Source organism: Engystomops pustulosus, chromosome 6 (genome assembly GCF_040894005.1).
Source record: "Engystomops pustulosus chromosome 6, aEngPut4.maternal, whole genome shotgun sequence".
NCBI classification, from domain to species: domain Eukaryota; kingdom Metazoa; phylum Chordata; class Amphibia; order Anura; family Leptodactylidae; genus Engystomops; species Engystomops pustulosus.
This window is the reverse complement of record NC_092416.1, coordinates 147,860,199-147,874,155: the sequence shown is the minus strand read 5'-3', so window position 1 is coordinate 147,874,155 and position 13,957 is coordinate 147,860,199. Positions and strand designations below refer to the sequence as shown.

The window sequence follows — 13,957 nt, the reverse complement described above, 5'->3', positions numbered from 1 at the left end:
CCATAAATTCGGCACTACTAAAGTAAGCATCTCCTAGTGCTTAACCAAACGCCACAGTGTTAGAGCGATATAATTATCGGAAACCTCCGGTAACGCTATCACTAACACTGCGGCAGAGTACAATGTAAATGCCAGACCGCTCACAAAGCTGTCCGATGTATTGACAGCTTTGTATGAGCGGGAGGTCCGAGGGGCTGCCTTTTGCCCGGACCACCCAGCTCGCTCCGTAGGGTGCGTGTCATGCAGCAGTCGCCGCCCCCTCATGAATACGTCGGACTACTTTAAGAGCGGTTTGGCATTTACATTGTTCTCCGCCGCAAGTGCTGGATAAAGCTAGTAGTTTCCGATAACGCTATCACTAACACTGCGGCATTTGTTTAAGCACTAGGAGCTGCTTACTTTAGTAGTGCAGAATTTATGGGTGATGCAGGTAGCATGTGACCAGTCACATGTCGGAATGGATAGGAGAGGCAGAAAGCAGGTAAAATGTTACACCCAATCTCCAGGACAGCAGTCAGGATGGTCCAGTGTTGGATCCTCCAGACTTTTGGACTATAAGGCACTTTTTAATTGAGATATTTTCTTCCTAAAAAGTGTGTCTTATATTCTGTGGGGTTTTTTTGGAGCGTATGTGTAATATACTGTATAACACCTGTTAAACTGAACAGTCTTGCAGCGTTCAGTTCAGCCAAGTCTGTTTTAGGTCAATTGATCTAGATGACGCTCGGACCAAATTTCATGAACTCCACAGTTGGAAACCAACTTTAAAGCCAAAGAAGACTTTATTTGAGCCTAAATGTTTCTTAAAGGGTGAATGGTTTTGTAACTAAAACATTTTATTCCATATATTTGGTTAATAATGACTTGGTAGGGCATGTCCTGAAGATCGATTTTGGCAACTTGGCCAACATTCAGGCAGAAGTAGTGTTACTCACAGATTACGTTTTGTTTTTGTTTTTTTTGCCCTTTGCAGTCCTGATCTGTAACTCGGGCCCAGTTCACATCTGTGCATGGGCTCTCCATTACACTATCCAGGAGTGTCACCAAAACTATAAACTGAATATAGACTCTATAATCCCCATAGACTTTAATGGACCTTCCATTACACATTAGTTATTAATATGAAGGAAAAGGTCACAGACTGCGCCACTATTTTTTCCACTATTAATAAATGAATGCATAATCAAATTTTCTGCACGCAAGTGTGAACCTAGCCTAAGGCTGCCACTGGAAAAAAACAACTTTATTCTACTGCTAGTATATACTAACCCTATTACTGAGGGCAAAACATTCCTCTTCATCTGGGTTCAGTAATGGTGCCTGTGTGACATGACCAGGGATATAACGAGCTGTGCACCTGTGTGACATCACATGACTGGGATGTAACGAGCCATGCACCTGTGTGACATCACATGACTGGGATGTAACGAGCCATGCACCTGTGTGACATCACATGACTGGGATGTAACGAGCCATGCACCTGTGTGACATCACATGACTGGGATGTAACGAGCCATGCACCTGTGTGACATCACATGACCGGGGATGTAACGAGCCATGCACCTGTGTGACATCACATGACTGGGGATGTAACGAGCCATGCACCTGTGTGACATCACATGACCGGGGATGTAACGAGCCATGCACCTGTTTAACATCACATGACCAGGAACAGATTATCCAAAAGAAGTAAACAATGAAGCTTGCTAAAGAATGACAGCAAGCAGAGATCTAGAAAATTTCAATGAATTGATGAATTCATCTAATTTAACAAAATAATTGATTGGTAGAAACTGTAGAAGCCCTTTAAGCGCTGGTCCTCGCTGATATGGTATCTGGATATGAATGTCTGTCTTTGCTGCCACCAAGCAGTGGTCTTAAGAAATGACAAGGATTGAGTTTATTTTATACAAAGATGGAGGACAAATTCCTCCTCCAATCTGCTCCCTGTTTTTACTTAAAAATGGAATATAAAACCCGAATCTGTGTCCCCCAGATAAGCTCCACAGATGAGGTGTGACATGGCGCTCATGCAGACCCAGATTACATTAGTGATGACGATAAGACTGCACCGTCCTTCTGGCACTGGTTGCACATGTTTGGCTCTGGTTTTGTCCCCAGCTGGTGCTGAAGACCCAATTCAGCAATGTCTCTATTAATTATTGATGTAGCCTCCAACACTTCCCCTTCTCAGCAGAAATCAGCTCATTGTAATGACCACTGGGGCTTTTAGTGCAGTAAAATTCACAATATTCAGCTTCTTAGGGAAATACTGCTCCGTGCCATGACAGGGGGGGGGGGGGCAGCTGGTGTGTTATAAATAGCTGCGAGGGCCATGAAAATCATTCACACTCATTACAGAAAGTGTGGAGCCCGCCAGTCACTCGCTCTGCTGCGGGGAGGAAGACTCTTCAGCAGTCAATATGGTGTATTTAACACTTTAGCCATTAACCTGCTTTTAGATCGTAGCCAAGGTATAGACACATGCACACACTATATGTATGTTTATTGATACGTATATAACATAGGCAGTAGCAGTGTTTATCAGACCCAGAGTAGATGTAAAAATTCTAGATGTTCCTCATCTCTTCCCATACAGTAAATTTATGAATTCCTTCAGATTATTGAGAGCTTCAAGTGACTCCAGTTACCTGGTTCCAAATGTGGATCCTGTCGTAAGAAAAGCTTTTCCTTCTTATGGTGGAAGCTGATTAGAAATCTAAATCTCTTGTATGACACCCTTTGTATCCTAGGGCTGCAAGTACTTTGTTAGTGCTCTGTTATATATAGCCCTGTACCATGGGCCTCTGATTTCATAAGAGAACATCTAAAATGGTAAAACACATTGGGTGGCTGAGTGGGTAGCACTTCTGCCTTGCAGCGCTGGGTCCTGGGTTCCAATCCCACCCAGGTCAACATCTGCAAAGAGTTTGTATGTTTTCTCCGTGTTTGGGTGGGTTTCCTCCGGTTTCCTCCAAAACATACTGGTAGGATGATTAGATTGTGAGCCCCATGGGGACAGGGACCGATTTGACATGCTTTGCGCTGCGTAATCTGTGTGTGCTTTATAAATAAAGAATTATTATTATGACCACACTGGGTCCACCAATTCGGGGCAGTGTGGTGGCCTGATTTTATGACTAAACATTATTATGGGAAGGGGACTCCAAGCATCATAGTTGTATATGCTGCAAGCGGTCCCTGTTTCCCTGGAGGTATTGAAGCAGCTTCATGTGTAACTATGATGCTTTAAAGGGGTTGTCACTGACATTATACAATTTCCCAATATACTTTACTACTGTATTAATTCCTCACAGTTTTCTAGATCTCTGCTTGCTGTCCTTTTATAGGAAGCTGCTATGATTACTTCCAATTGCATAGAAATCTGTCAATGGTGATGGACAAGCAAGTGCATGAGTCGTTATAATCACAGAGAATAATATGAACTGTGTCATACTATCGGGTCATGCATCTGTGTGACATCACATGACTAGGGCTATCATGAGCCGGGCATCTGTGTGACATCACATCACATCACCAGGGCTATCATGAGCCGGGCATCTGTGTGACATCACATCACATCACCAGGGCTATCATGAGCCGGGCATCTGTGTGACATCACATAACAAGGGTATCATGAGACATGCATCTGTGTGACATCACATGACCAAGACTATCATGAGCCATGCATCTGTGTGACATCACATGACCAAGGCTATCATGAGCCAGGCATCTGTGTGACATCACATCACCGGGGCTATCATGAGACATGCATCTGTGTGACATCACATGACCAAGGCTATCATGAGCCAGGCATCTGTGTGACATCACATCACCGGGGCTATCATGAGACATGCATCTGTGTGACATCACATGATCAAGACTAGCATGAGCTATTACTTTTCCTTTCAGTAAATAATGTGGTTTGTGTAAGTGGACCATCCCTTTAAGTCCCATCCCAGGCCATGAGTTCTGGCCACCCTGTGGTTCTGTGTTTTAGTCCTAAGATAAAGTGTGCTCTGCCTATGCCTATTTCTCTGCATCAGTGTGGATTGAGCCACGTGTTTTATGGTTTTAAACACTTTCATGTACAACTTTATTACAAGGCACCAGGCCCTGTGACCGTTCTGGAGCAGTGTAAGATTGTCTAGTCTAACTCTTCCCAATAACATGACTGCTGCAGCCACTCGGGGTCGTGGCACCCGGTGCATAAGAGAGACCAGGAGGTGAGGGCTGAATCGCTAAATTAACAGTGTCATCACGTTAGTCTTGACCGTCTTAGACTGCGCCAGATATGTAAAAGATAATCTGTGACACCTTAGACTGACATTGACATTGTTCTTAGAACCTCTCTAGGCTAAAATTACATTTCACTCTGTATTATTCTAATATTATGTTATTGAGTAAAATTCATGATTGGGCTTGAGCCATCACAAACCATATAAAAGGACCATGGTGCTGCATGACCGATGAAACTATTCCCTTAAATAAGATTATTTTTTTGTATATCACATTTTGAGATACTTGCCATTATGTTTTACTACACAAAATTAAAAGAACATATTTAACATTTTTTTTTATTACTAGTTGTATTTTCCCTAGAAACCTAAAATCCCATAAATCCTAATGAATTATACAAAATGACCCAATCCTACAAACAATATTTTAATAATTTATTAAGATAGGAAAATAAAACTCTTCAATCAATGTAACAAGCATGGCGGTATACTTATCAGCAGTCCTCCAGCCAATGTTGTAAGAACAAAACGCAACATCTGGAGGTTATACAAAAAACTTATGGCTAAGAATCGTGCTTGCTCTTTGCTTTTTTGGCTTCTTCTGGCTTCTGGTCAGCTGCTTGGACACTTGTTATTTGGATTGGTACATTTCTCTCCTTCACAGCAGGCATGGTCTGCCATGGGGCCTCTATTTTCAGTTGACCATCAGAGGTTAAAATGCAACTCATATCTTCTGCCCGAACATCCTGGGGAAGATCTGCCTCCTTCCGGAAGATCTGACACTTGTAAGAAAAGGAACCTTTGCCATCATCATTTTTTGTTTCCTTAGCTCCAGTTACAAGTAGTTTCCTTCCATACAGTTTGACTGTAAGTTCATGGGGGGAAAAGTCCTCAACTCTCAAACAAAGTTTAAATCCATCATCACTGGACTTTATGTCACCAGAAGGCATCAGTGGTAGCATCTTCTTGTCTTCCAGGACCATCTCCTTCATCAGCTGCTGGTGCAGGAGCTCCATCTGTCTCATGTTGGCTTTAATATCCTCAATAGTTCTAATCATGTCTTGCTCCATCTTAGTAAAAAGGTCCACAGAAGCCGGCCAAAGAGGCTGCATGAAGGACCTCCATGGGTCGTTGTTCCTCTGTAGATGAAGGCACAACATGGTTCCTCACTGACAGCTATCCTCGTGTTGTGAACTCTCAAACCAGTTGTGATTCTTTGATTTCTATGTGCTCCTTCTTATACTCGCCTATAAACTTCCATGCATGTCTAAAATGCTTACATGACGGGTCATGCCACATTATTGGTAAACATTGCTCTGCATAACTTGTGCCTTAGTCTCCTTGTCTCATGCACTAAAATAACACTTCTGACGTAACACCGAGTCTTGAGTTCCACTGACCAGCAGTAAGGGAGATTCTTCCAGCATTCGCTCATTCTTATTTCTCCTCATGAACTGAATCCTAGTGCCGCTGAAGGCCTTACTATTTTAGACATGTTGATGCCTTTGTTTATGCTCTAAATTTCGAGGTCCACTTAATTTTAGGTTGACATTTGTGTCTGTCAATGTCTGTACATTGTTGGAAATGCATGTGAGTTATTTGCTAAAATTAGACTCCTGAAACCACATGAGTAAGTATGTTGTAATTATCTGTTGTACTTTAATGCCTTCTTTAAAGGAAATTTACCATTAAAATTAAACATGATAAATGGCTCCTGTGGGTGTTACCAGAGCCTCTTCATGCTGCAGCTTACAGGCTGTTACCCTGTAGAGCACCTCCCCCCACTGTAGGCTGAAACTTCCTCTGCTGCAGAGATTACATTGGGCAAGGGAAGGGGGAAATGCTGAGGGGGGGAAGGGGAGACAGTGTAACATCTTGTGAGTTACCAGAGCTTTGTGTTACAATGAGCCACACACCTGTACATATCTCCCAGAGGGACAAAAGATGGGGCGCAGATGCACATTTTTACCCTAAACCTCACATTTTGCTCTGACCCCAACTCCAACCCCAGAAAGTAGAATTTCCTCCTTAGTGCCTTCCATATCCCCTTTGCATCATGTACCCCCAGACCTCTGTCACATTGCACCCCCTTTAATATTGTGCGCCCAGCTCCCCTTCATATTAAAGCCCCCTCTCACTGTCCCTCCAGCAGCCTCTCTCTTATTTTGACCCCCCACAATCTCACCCTCTTATTGTGCTCTCTGTTATTTAACTGTGCCCTCAGTTACATAAAAAGATACTCCCTGTTCCCCACAGCAGCTGCTCTCCTCTCTCCTTCTGCTGTATGTAACAGTGAAGGTGGCAGGCATGGATGACATCATCACACTGCGCCTGCCGGCTCTGCCAAATTCAGCAGGTGGAGGCACAGAGATAGCTGATAACTCCCTGCATTATCACTGTAATCAGCTCTGTCGGCGTCTGGAGCATGTGAAGCATACCTCCGGCTTGGTGGGACAGAGTCCAAAAACCCGGGACTGTTCTGCTGGATCAGAGTCGTTTAGGCCCTAGGGCAGTAATGGCGAACCTTTTAGCGGCCAAGTGCCCAAAATCCCACTTATTTGTCGCGAGGTGCCAACCATAAAATAAAGCAGTAACTTATTGCTCCCTGTTCTTCAACAACTTTCATTCATATTGGCCTCCTGAGGACAGCAACACAGTAGAAATATGGAAACTTTGCATAATTTTAGCTTCTTTCCAGTGTCCCTCTGCTCTGTGGGGCCAGCAGAAGGTCCTCCAAAGATAATTTGGCCCTGTTCCTACAGTCCCAAGTAGCAAAGTAAGTATCAAAGTATGACTGAAAGCAGCATCTTTTAAGTTGCTTGGAACTGCAGGAAGATTCTTTATGACATGTCTGGTGTGCTGGGCGATGGCCCGGGTGCCCACAGAAAGGCCTCTGAGTGCCACCTCTGGCACCTGTGCCATAGGTTCGCCACCACTGCCCTAGGGGGTATGCCTGTGAGACATCACATGACTAGTGACAGATTTCTATCCACAGGAAGTAAACAATGAAGTTTTCTATAGGAGGACAGCAAGCAGAGATCTAGAAAACCCTGAGAATTTGATAAAATTGAAAATAGAATAGAAATAGAAAATTGTCTAACTTTTCATTTAACAAACAACATTAATTATTTGCTGAACCCCCTTTAATATGTGTGTGTGTATATATATATATATATATATATATATATATATATTGGTTTCTAGACCAATTTTTTACCGTTTGATACTGTATTAGACAATTGAATGCCTTATGAGTTCCAGATAATTCCTTTTCAGGGAAAGTAATCTTGGGATCTTGTAGAAGTAATAAAGGGGGCGGCGATCACCCCCCTCTGTAATTTGCACCTCACAGAGTTGTGACAGCTCGCGTAGAACCAGTGGAGATAAAAGAAGGATGTGTCACTCATTAGAGTGTGTAAAGCCTATGTTTAACTGCAGTGACTAATGTAGAGGCAGCGCATACAGGCTGATTATAGCTCTTATTAGTGAGCAGGAGGGCAATGTTAACCTTTTCAGTGAGCACCCCCAGCTTTTAACCCAATTACTGAACCTTGTGAAGAAGTAAAACGTAGAAGATCATAAAAGCCGCTCCCAGCCAGGTATCATAGCTCTATATATCATACATTCATAAAAGGATTTCTAGATGTAAGTTTTAACAAGTGTTTTTTTTTTGGAAAGATCTCAATACCACACACCCTTTCATCTCAGGCTGCGTTCACATGTTCCGTCTGGAATGCGTTTCAAAAGCAATACAGATGGAACGAGGAGGGGCTTGACCCAAACGCATTTGCGTTTCTACAGAAACGTATTTTGATCGGTAACAGTTCGGTCTGGATCAGGTTTTGAAGTGCTATCCCTGTGAACGCAGTCTGGATCTCCTACAAAGCAAGAGGCTAGAATAAGAAGGGAGTGCGCCTCCTAGTGGTGTTGCTGCAGCATCCAAGAAAACTGCAGGAAAATATGTGTCAACTACAGCATGGCAAGGGCTCAAATCCAGGACAAATAAATGGCAGCACTAAAACTCACAGATTGATCACAGCGACACTGATAGAGGTGTACGGCGATCACCAACCTTGGCTTCTCAGCTCTTGTAAAACTACAACTCCCAGCCACAGATATACAGGGAGTTGCAGATTTCAGCAGCTGGACAGCGATCTGTCATCTGATGGGAAGACTTTAAATGAATCTATTTTTTTTTTTCAAGAAACAACACTACAACAACAATATACCTGCGGATGCCCCTGTGGAGCTTTAAGGGTCCATTTTCCATGGTTTCATGAATAGTGGACCCGCCCCTAGAATAATTTTATCTCTTGTGCCTAAGGAACCCCAGTCTGACGCTGCATTCCTCCATCACAATGCAGTTTACAATAATGATATGAAAAAGAACTGAAAATATACAGTATATGTGATCAAGAGCTCAACATTTCCTACTACTAGAAAATCATATCCAGCATTTTCCTTCTTACCTGCCAGGGTGTTATGGGATTACCTGCCATCCCCAGCTCTATCCAGCTGATGAATGAACTGCAACCATAAACCAAGTCCTGTTATTCCACATACGTGTGATTCTATTTTAGAGGAAACCTGTCATCAGGAGCCCTTTTCCTGGCTCCCCCATGTCCCCTTTATACAATATTGTTTCATGCCTGCTGCATTTACTATAGTCTCAGATGGAAAACTGTTCGAGACTATAGCTGAAATCTCCACCAGGTCAGCAGAGATTATGTCCGAATCTACTAAGATACCAGAGCCTCTTAGTAGGACAGCAGAGCACTGACAATATGGTCATTTAAGCAGACCTGCACCTTGCTTGGTGACGGCTCTGTAGAGTAAGGCGTTTTACTTCCTGGCCCTAGTCAAAAGCCTCTCAGTCAGCAAAACCAGTTTTCCACACTGTACTGAGGAGGCTCAAGCAGCTCGAAACAGCGTTGTCTACAGTTGGGAGTCTGTTCCTTCTGGAATAGATATACTGGTTTGGCTTTAATTCTGCATCATGTCATTAGGCTTCCTGAAGGTCATGCTTGATAGTAAGGGATCTGCCTTACAAGGTAGCTAAAAGAGGCATGGGTTTCCTTATCCCATCCAGAAAAGTTTGCATATTTTCCCAGGTTTCCTGATGCAGTTTGTGAAGCCAAAATGGCTGGGACATGTAATTGAAAGATGCTTTTGCTCCTCTTTTTCACTCCACTGCTGGAATTAGGAATTAAAAACTGCATCAGAAAACCTGAACCTGGAAAACTGGGAACCAAAAGATTCTATTAAAGCTAAAAGAAGAGCGGATCCTGTGAGAGAGGAGGTAGACTTCCATTAAGAAATCAGTGAGAGGGTATGTGCTGGAAAACCTCACCACCGCTTATACACGAGTCTATTAAAAAAAGAAATTTACATACTCACCTTCTGGTGCTTTCAATGCTTGGCCCGGACCCCAGATGCTCCGGTCCCCACGGCTCCTCTTCTCTCTGCTGAAACAGCCGTCAGAGAAGCTGCTGTTGCAGCAGAGAGAAGAGGAGCCACAGGGACCAGCGTATTAGGACCTCTGGAAGGTGAGTATATACGTTTATTTTTTTATGTGCTGGCTGTACTACTGGGAGCTGGCAAGCTATATACTAGGGAGGCTGTGGCCAATGCCTTTCCCACCCTCGGCTTATACTTGAGGAAATAGGTTTTCCCAGTTTTTGGTGGTAAAATTAGGGGCCTCGGCTTATATTCGGGTTTGCTTATACTCTAGTATATATGATGAATAAATTTATAATAAATGTACCTAATTTTAGAATTTGATAAATAAACATACTGAGGACCTTATATCTACACTCACCGGCCACTTTATTAGGTACACCATGCTAGTAACGGGTTGGACCCCCTTTTGCCTTCAGAACTGCATCAATTCTTCGTGGCATAGATTCAACAAGGTGCTGGAAGCATTCCTCACAGATTTTGGTCCATATTGACATGATGGCATCACACAGTTGCCGCAGATTTGTCGGCTGCACATCCATGATGCGAATCTCCCGTTCCACCACATCCCAAAGATGCTCTATTGGATTGAGATCTGGTGACTGTGGAGGCCATTTGAGTACAGTGAACTCATTGTCATGTTTAAGAAACCAGTCTGAGATGATTCCAGCTTTATGACATGGCGCATTATCCTGCTGAAAGTAGCCATCAGATGTTGGGTACATTGTGGTCATAAAGGGATGGACATGGTCAGCAACAATACTCAGGTAGGCTGTGGCGTTGCAACGATGCTCAATTGGTACCAAGGGGCCCAAAGAGTGCCAAGAAAATATTCCCCACACCATGACACCACCAGCCTGAACCGTTGATACAAGGCAGGATGGATCCATGCTTTCATGTTGTTGACGCCAGCAGAAAATCGAGACTCATCAGACCACGCAACGTTTTTCCAATCTTCTACTGTCCAATTTCGATGAGCTTGTGCAAATTGTAGCCTCAGTTTCCTGTTCTTAGCTGAAAAAAGTGGCACCCGGTGTGGTCTTCTGCTGCTGTAGCCCATCTGCCTCAAAGTTCGACGTACTGTGCGTTCAGAGATGCTCTTCTGCCTACCTTGGTTGTAACAGGTGGTGATTTGAGTCACTGTTGCCTTTCTATCAGCTCGAACCAGTCTGCCCATTCTCCTCTGACCTCTGGCATCAACAAGGCATTTCCGCCCACAGAACTGCCGCTCACTGGATGTTTTTTCTTTTTCGGACCATTCTCTGTAAACCCTAGAGATGGTTGTGCGTGAAAATCCCAGTAGATCAGCAGTTTCTGAAATACTCAGACCAGCCCTTCTAGCACCAACAACCATGCCACGTTCAAAGGCACTCAAATCACCTTTCTTCCCCATACTGATGCTCGGTTTGAACTGCAGGAGATTGTCTTGACCATGTCTACATGCCTAAATGCACCATGTGAGTTGCCGCCATGTGATTGGCTGATTAGAAATTGTGTTAACGAGCAGTTGGACAGTTGTACCTAATAAAGTGGCCGGTGAGTGTATATCCATTTCCAATTACACTGATCTATTTACTGTGCAGTCTGCCCATATTAGTCTTTATAGGTGCTTGGTAACAGCTAGGCTCTATGAAAGATGCAGTAAACTCTGAAGTTATCTAAATTATGGGGTGAAAATTGTGAGGGTATATATCTGAAAACATCTAAGGCTGGTGCCACACGACTGTGCTTGGTCCAGGAAACCTTATATTCAGTATAATCATTTTAATTATATTTATAATACTAATCCGAGAAAAGGCGACATTATAAAATGTATTTAAGGTGCTCGGCTTGTTATATTCGTAGACATGTGATATCACACAGATGCACGGCTTATTATTATTACTTATTATTAATACACATCTCTGTGATAACGAGCCGTGCACCTGTGTGACATCACATGACCAAGGTAAGTTTTCTATCCACAGGAAGTAAACAATAAAGCTTTCTATAGAAGGACAGCAATCAGAGATCTAGAAAACAGTGAGGAATTGACACAGAAAGTATCTCGGAAAATTGTATAACGTTTCATTAGACAAATAAGATAAATTATTTGCTTATGGGCACATTCACATGGCTGCTGGGGGGATGTATATGCGACCGCAAATTTGGGTCCCCATAGACGGCAATTGCAGCCCGGTGACAGTACGGTGCCACACACGTGCTCTATCTTTCCCCGTGTGTGCGGCTGTGCGCCGTTGTTCTCTATGGACGGCTGTATGAATTTACCCTAAAATGAGAACCCCCTAAATTTGTTGCATTATTTTTAAAAGAACGTGGCATCATGTTCAGTACTGCTGTTTAGAGTGAAATATGGGATGCTTGCATTACATGCCACTATGATACTCGAGTCTTATCCCCAGAATTGTGGTTGGTCTGTGATTTATGGACCAACCACAGTTGTGTATTTTAGCCCTTATTGTGATCCAAAACCAGGTGTGAAGACTACACAGAGGTAAATTATAGTACAAAGATTTCAACCAACTCAGTGCATTTGATCGCAATAACTGGTGCAAAATAACTGATTAAATTACTGAGGTGTGAACTGGTCCAGTGTTTATGTAGCAAAAACAAGGTGTCAACCTGTAGAAAAAAAAAAAAACAGACCAGACAGATAGGATTAGATGAATTTTGAAAACGTGTAAACACTATGGTTACATTACTGACAATGGGTGATGTCACCGTCTATCTGTTCCCGGGCACAGACCATTGCTTTGTATGGCAAGAGACCCTTATGAGATGAACATTCTTAATTGTATAACAAAAATGGTCCTCCAGGGGTTCATTTGCATAACAAATGGTGGAAGTAAAAGTTCACAGGAATGGGAGAAAAATCTATGAGAAAAAGGTGGTCTCCAGAGGTATATTGTGTGTATATGTAAACATAGTGCGAACGGTTTCTGACTTGCATAACTACAGGACATTAAAAACTCCTTTACAAAAAAAAATAAAAAATATATATATATATATACACACACACATATATACATATAAATCAGGGTCCAGAGTTTTCTGTATTTTCATGACTATAAAACTATGAATTAGCACATGTGGAATTATATACTTAACAAAAAAAGTGTGAAACAACTGAAAATATGTCTTTTATTCTGGTTCTTCAAATTCTACCAGTCTATTCAGTAGGACTATCAACCCTTTATCCACCTGACTTCTGCACAACACAACTGATGCCCCAACCCCATTTACAAGGCAAGACATCCCACTTATTAAACCTGACAGGGCACCTGTGATATGAAAACCTTTTCTGGTGACTACCTCTTGAAGCTCATCAAGAGAATGCCAAGAGTGTGCAAAGCAGTAATCAAAGCAAAAGGTGGCTACTCTGAAGAGCCTAGACCAGTGATGGCAAACCTTTTAGACACCGAGTGCCCAAACTACAATCAAAATCCACATATTTTTCACAAAGTGCCAATGCGACAATTTAAGCAATAACTTATTACTCCCTGAACTTTCAGAGGTTTAAATTGTATAGGCACCAGAGGACACCAATACAGTAGAAAGAATGAGAAGAAGTTTGGATTATCATTGTAGCTTCCTTCTAGGGTCCTGGGCTGCGTGAGACTGCAAGAGGCCTTGAGTCCTGTCTGGCAAACCCTGCCCTGGGGTGATGGCAAGGGTGTCCATAAAGAGGGCTCTGAGTGCCACAGCTGGCACGCGTGCCATAGGTTCGCCACCACTGGCCTAGGATATAGGAATATTTTCAGTTGTTTCACACTTTTTTGTTCAGTATATAATTACACGTGTTAATTCATAGTTTTGATGCCTTCAATGTGAAACTACAATTGTTGTAGTCATGAAAATACAGAAAACTTTTTGAATGAGAAGGTGTGTCCAAACTTTTAGTCTATACTGTATATATACATAATACAATATTTGCCGTTTCACTGTAATACCGGTTTGTCGCAGGAATTTCATGTTGACAATGATCTACATTGCTGGGTGAAGTCACTGTGATATTCTGAGTGCAGCCACTGACATAGTCAGCTGTGTTTAGTGCACTGAGTAGTGACTGAAAACTTCATGCCTCGGTCATCACGATACCATTGACACAGTCAGCTGTGTTTAGAGAGCTGAGTAGTGACTGCAGGCTTCATGCCTGACTCATCATGTTCTGTAAAGTCCCATTTACTAATAATGGACCATGAAGACCACAACCAGAAATGTTAGAACCCTCTAGAAGTGTTAACGTCAAGTATAAAACCTGT

General features: G+C 42.7%; 1 protein-coding gene across 1 annotated transcript; it reads right to left on the bottom strand.

The window, feature by feature from the left end:
* Window positions 1-4,659: 4,659 nt before the first annotated feature.
* Window positions 4,660-5,526, bottom strand: LOC140064627 (heat shock protein beta-11-like). The gene has a single exon (XM_072111703.1). The coding sequence runs from the start codon at window positions 5,396-5,398 to the stop codon at window positions 4,802-4,804; it is 597 nt and encodes a 198-aa protein (XP_071967804.1). The 5' UTR covers window positions 5,399-5,526; the 3' UTR covers window positions 4,660-4,801.
* Between the last annotated feature and the right edge of the window lie 8,431 nt (window positions 5,527-13,957).